General features: G+C 47.5%; 1 protein-coding gene across 1 annotated transcript in view; it reads left to right on the plus strand.

Moving 5' to 3' along the window:
• Positions 1-5,188: 5,188 nt before the first annotated feature.
• OVOL3 (ovo like zinc finger 3) overlaps positions 5,189-6,182 on the plus strand; it is a 3,169-nt gene continuing 2,175 nt past the window's right edge. The window contains exons 1-2 of the mRNA XM_012809098.1: positions 5,189-5,282; positions 5,356-5,420. Of these exons, the coding sequence (XP_012664552.1) occupies positions 5,189-5,282; positions 5,356-5,420 (159 nt within the window). The remainder of the gene's footprint in view (positions 5,283-5,355; positions 5,421-6,182) is intronic.

The raw sequence follows: 6,182 nt of genomic DNA on the forward strand, positions 1-6,182 counted from the left end.
GGCACTCTGCCCAGGGGGACAGCTTGAGGCTCTGTCTCAAAAAAAAAAAAAAAAAAAAAAATTTGAGGACCCCTGATTTTTGCTATCTGCCATAGAGTGGTAGTCTCTCCTTTATGCTATACAATTCCAATGCAAAATCTACATCTGTGTCACCGGCCACTCATAAGAAACTTTCACCCAACAGGGCCTTGTGTTCCTGTGGTCCCAGCTACTTGCAAGGCTGAGGCAAGAGAATTGCCTAAGCCCAAGAGCTCGAGGTTGCTGTGAGCTGTGATGCCATGGTACTCTACCAAGGGCCACAAAGTAATACTCTGTCTCAAAAAAAAAAAAAAAAAAAAGAAAGAAAGAAAAGAAAGAAAGCACTGCTGAGGCTCAGTCATGGTGGCTCACGCCTGTAATCCTAGCACTCTGGGAGGCCAACGCAGGTAGATTGGCTGAGCTCAGGAGTTCAAGACCCCAGCCTGAACAAGAGTCCCCTGTCTCTAAAAATAGCCAAGCATTGTGGGGGACATTTGTAGTTCCAGCTACTTGGAAGGCTGAGACAAGAGGGTCACTTTAGCCCAAGAGTTTGAGGTTGCTGTGAGCTGTGACTCCAGGGCACTCTACCCACAGTGACAGAGTGAGACTGTCTCAAAGAAAATACCAAGTTTAATAAAGGGGTCACTTGCAAAGGGGAAGGCAGGGATTAGGGAAACCACCAAGGGTGGTACAGTACCCCAGAACTGGTACCAGAGGGGAGCTGTTACCACCTCCAGATCACAGGGCAAAAAGAGAGGGAACAAGAACTTAATAGTGCAAATCCTAAAGAGAGGGCAGTCACACTGGGGGGGAATGGGGAAATCAACACCCTGACCTTGCTCCCTTCCCCCACCTCCTACAAGGCACCCTGCTGTCCAAATGCTGTGGAAGCTATATGTCATGGGCACTTGGGCAATACAGCCCACCCAAGTCTACCTTCCAGGGCATGGACCAATTTGAACAGGACAGAGGGGTCTAAGGCAAATGAAGATAGCTGGCACCAGATTTCTGGTATACAAATGATGGTGCTGGGCAGAGACAACCGGGCTCCTTCGGACCCACAGCTTATCCTTCTCTATGACTTGCGTCTCTACATCAAGCAGAATTCATCAGGAGGACTCCTAGGATCTGAGCTGCCAAGCACCCTAATCAAGGCTGTAGGACATCCAACAATTGTGAGATGGAGACACCATTTAAAACTCATTTTATGTCTCAGTGCCTCTAGCTCAAGCAGCTAAGGCACCAGCCACATATACCTGAACTGGTGGGTTCAAATCCAGCCGCCAAACAATAACGACTGCAACCAAGTCGGCAGAGGCAGGAGAATGGCTTGAGCCCAGGAGTTGGAGGTTGTTGTGAGCTGTAATGCCAGGGCACTCTACCCAGGGTGACAGCTTGAGGCTCTGTCTTGAAAAAGAAAAACAACTCATTTTACAGATGAGCCAACTGAGACCCAGATGCTTGCTGAGCCTCTCAAAACTTCCTAACCACTCCCCTGTGTTTACATCTGCACAGATATGCTGGCCCCTGTGCTAAGCATTCTCCCCATGGGTCTTTAACAGAAACTAGTAGTAGGGAGACTCCTTTGTCTCACTTTCCAGATGAAGAAACTAAAGCTCAGTGAGAATTGACTTACACCAGTTCAGATAGAAAGGAAGTAGCAAAGTTCAGCTGGCAGACTCTCTACACTTCCTGTCTTGCAGCCCCAGAGTAGCTGACTCAGGGAATGTGGAAAAAATGAAGAAATCCTTCTCTCACTACCAAGCCTGTGTACAGACTGTTCCTTAGCCTGGGACACCCTTCCCTTCCATCTGCAACCTCAGCTCTCAGGGCTTATATGCAGGAAGCCATGCTGACCCCCTAGGCTGGATCAAGGGTCTTTCCCGGGCTCCCAGAGCCCCCTGGGTTTTCCCCATCACAGCGTGGCTCACTCTGTCTGTGCATCCTCCATCTCTCTCCTACTCTGATCATTCTGTCCCCAAAGTGTCTCCTTCATGGACCTATGTTAAGGTGAGCAGATGTCCCACTTTTGGCGGGACAGTCCCGATTTTTAACAATTTGTCCTATGTCCTGTGGCATTTTTTAAAAGTCTCGATTTTGGGGCTCGGCACCTGTGGCTCAAGTGGCTAAGGCGCCAGCCACATACACCTAAGGTGGCAGGTTCGAATCCAGCCTGCCGCCAAACAACGACGGCTGCAACCAAAAAATAGCTGGGGGTTATGGCAGGCGCCTGTGGTCCCAGCTACTTGGGAGGCTGAGGCAAGAGACTCCCTTGAGCCCAGGAGTTGGAGGTTGCTGTGAGCTGTGATGCCAGGGCACTCTACCCAGGTTTCAGGCTCTGTCTCAAAAAAAAAAAAACCCTCAGCTCTCTTCGCTAGGGGGGTCGCCCTTCCTCCAGCCACGCTAAAGGGAAGAGTAGCCCAGGCATATGCTTCCAAAATAAAGCACTTTTTGTCTTTACATGTGTGTGGTGGTCTCTAAGCGGCAATTCTGGTCCCAACATGTGGCTATTTCACCAGGATATGAGTTTTATATTATTTTTGTTAATTTTATAATGTTAAACTTTAATAATAAATAATTGTTGAGAACTGATTATCGAGAACTGCTTATCAAAGTTCGCATTGTTGATCAGTTGTTAGAATTCAACCAGCATTGTTTGGACTTAATGAACAATGGCATTTTTTGGCATTGGCAATCACAACAACATTTTGTAACTGTCTCTCAGACAATACCCATCGTACTGCATGCTAGTGCTAGTTAAACAAGTGATGTCAACAAATCAGCTATTCAGATAATTTAGGTAAGTAATTTATTTATTTCATGAATTTAGCAGACAGTACTCATATTATTTATATTTTATAATGGCGGCAAAAAGTCTAGTGCCAGCCTTGAAAGTGACACTTACGACTTACAAGGTATCATTATTAAAAAATATATATTGATAAGGCAAAGGTTAAATCTTGGGCATCAGCAAAAATCACAACAGAGAACAAATGTTTAGAAATAGTTCATCATTTTGAAACAAACCATATTCCATACAATAATGCACTAAAAATTGTGGGATACTCGCTGTCCTTACCAGGAACTAATACTGCGACTGAACGCGGTTTTTCTACGGTAAATAAAGTGTGGACATCAGAAAAATCACAATTAAGTGTTGAGACTTTGAAAGCCATTTTATGTGTGATATATAATTTAACAAATTCTTGTGAAAAATTTTATGACCTTTTAAACAACGACAGCAATCTACTAAAAAAAATTCACTCAAATGAGAAATATGCCAAAGAATAAAATAATACTATACATAATTTTTTTTTTTTTTTGGCCAGGGCTGGGTTTGAACCCGCCACCTTCGGCATATGGGGCCAGCGCCCTACTCCTTTGAGCCACAGGTGCCGCCCTATACATAATTTTTTTTAATGTACTATATTTGTAAATTGTACTGATGTTGAAATTTTTAAAGTATATATTACAATACTATTTTTGTATTCTATGAAAATTTTTGTTGCTCCATATAGACCAAATTTTTAATTAAGAACCCCCACCCCATTCCCACCCCACCCCTGGTCAATTGTGTCCCACTTTACCAATGTTAAAATCTGGTCACCTTAACCTATGTGTTCATCTGCAATGCTAAGTGAGGCCTGGCCTATGCTTGGGGCTCAGAAAACTATTGGGTAAATAAATGGTAGAAAGTAACCACATGGGAGCCCAGGTATGCTGGCTCACGCCTGTAATCCTAGCACTCTGAGAGGTTGAAGAAGTGGATTGCTTGAGCTCAGGAGTTCAAGACCAGCCTGAGCAAAAGTGAGACCCTGTCTATACTAAAGACAGAAAAACTAGCCAGGCATTGTGGCGGGCACCTGTAGTCCCAGCTACTCAGAAGGCTGAGGGAAGAGGATTATTCAAGCCCAAGAGTTTGAAGTTGCTGTGAGCTATGGTGCACAGCACTCTACCCAGGGCAACAGAGTGAGACTCTTTATCTAAAAAAAAAAAACACGGCTCGGCGCCTGTGGCTCAAGCGGCTAAGGCGCCAGCCACATACACCTAAGGTGGCAGGTTCGAATCCCCAGCCCAGGCCCGCCAAAATAACAATGATGGCTGCAACCAAAAAAAAAAAAAAAAATGGCCAGGCGTTGTGGCACGTGCCTGTAGTCCCAGCTACTTGGGAGGCTGAGGCAGGAGACTCGCTTGAGCCCAGGAGTTGGAGGTTGCTGTGAGCGTGATGCCATGGCACTCTACCCAGGGGGATAGCTTGAGGCTCCGTCTCAAAAAAATAAAATAAAATAAAAAATAAAAAAAAAGCACAAAGAAAAGAAAAGAAAGTAACCACATGGGAAGTGTTCAAAATCCTTAACCCCTAGTTATGAGTCAGTCAGGCAGTGATCAATCTAAAACAGAGGTTGGCCAGTGTGCTGGCTAGGGTATGGCCCTGGGAGCATCTGGCTGTTTCAGGTGGCCCTCCTTCTCTTTAGTTTCCAGACTGTGGAAGAGAGGGGACTAGTGTCTGAGGCATCCAGCCACTAAGGACTAAATTATTAACAAATCAATACTTTAGTGCCTGCTAGGCCTAAACCGTGCTTCTGACTGAATGTTAACTCTGGGCATCTGAGAACCAGAGAGGTAGAGCCTCCCACCTGAGGAAGCACAGCCTCTACCCTCATTTTGCCCTTACTTGTCCCCCTGCACCCTCTGAGAAAGGCAATCAGCCTGGCCCTCCCGGCTATTTCCTCAGACAGCTGCTGAGATTTGAATAACCAAGCAGGCTGCTGGATGTCCTATGGTGACTTATTTGCCTGGCAAACCCGGACCCTCAAGTCCTTTGCCCAGGCGGTATCCAGGACACAGCCTCCCTGGGGCTGTTTCCTGTCCCCATCCCCCACAGCTGCCTAGGCCCATCTCCCCTGGCTTGACCCTCCTTGGGGGTCCCAGTGCTCGTCTGCCCTGGAAACTGAAGAGCTCCCTCAGCAGTGAGGAGATGAATGGCAGGCTCCCATGGCAGAGGTAACTGGAGGCAGCTAAATTAGGCTCACTGGGCCAGTCAGGAAATTTGCATGAATTTCCTGACTTCCCCCTCCCTTCCCACCTGGGATAGTCCTTAGGGCTGAGGTCTGATAGCAGGTGTAGGAGAAGCCCGTGTGCAGAGAGCCATCTCATCGTTCCTCAGGGGATGCCCCGTGCCTTCCTGGTTAGGAGTCGGCGTCCACAGCCGCCCAACTGGGGTCACTTGCCTGACCAGCTCCGAGGAGATGCCTATATCCCAGGTGGGCCCCTCACTGGGCCTGGAGGTAAGCGTGAGGAGAGACACAAGGCAACACCATTGGCTTCTCTCCTCAGACTGCAGCAGCCTAGGGGGGACACCAGCACTCCAGTCTTCCAGCTTCAGGGACTCTTGGGCAGTGGTGAGTCAGCAGCTGGCCCATAAGCCCCAGCACAGTTATACCCCTGACTGTCCATTACTCCTCAGGCCCCAGCTCTCTGCACTACCCTGCAGCGTCACCTTTCCACCCCTTGTTCTTTCCTCTGGGAACACCCCTCCTTTCCTAGCAGGGAGCTCTGTGAGGTCTCATCTCTGTCCAGAGGGGCAGAACAGGATCCCATCCAACAAGCGAATGATTTGCTTTATGCCAGAACATGGTAAAAGGTGACAGGCATGGGATGAATGTGGGGTACCGGAGCCTCTCAGGAGGGATCTGTCAGCTGTGCATGTGTTGGAAGAAGGAAAACACACCACAGTGCAAATTGTGCCTGAGATTATTTCAGTATTGAAAGCCATGGGCTGCTGTAGACACCAATCATTTAGCAGGAGGAACATAAAAATTCACTCCTTTGTAGAGCTTACATGCTGGTGGGAGCCAAGGGTATAGAGCATAAAATTAGAAAAGGAGGCCCATGGTGGCCTTAGCACTGGGAGGCCAAGGCAGGTAGAATGCTTGAGCTCAGGAGTTCAAGACCAGCCTAAGAAAAAGTAAGACCCTGTCTCTATTAAAAATAGAAGAACTAGCCAGGAATTGTAGCGGGCACCTGCAGTCCCAGCTACTTGGGAAGCTAAGACAAGAGGATCACTCAAGCCCAAGAGTTCGAGGTTGCTGTGAGCTATGACGCCACCACACTCAATCCAGGGTGACTGAGTGAGACTCTTGCCTCAAAAAACAAAAACAGTG

Source organism: Otolemur garnettii, unplaced genomic scaffold, assembly GCF_000181295.1.
Source record: "Otolemur garnettii isolate 467f Iridium unplaced genomic scaffold, OtoGar3 scaffold00100, whole genome shotgun sequence".
Taxonomy (NCBI): Eukaryota; Metazoa; Chordata; class Mammalia; order Primates; family Galagidae; genus Otolemur; species Otolemur garnettii.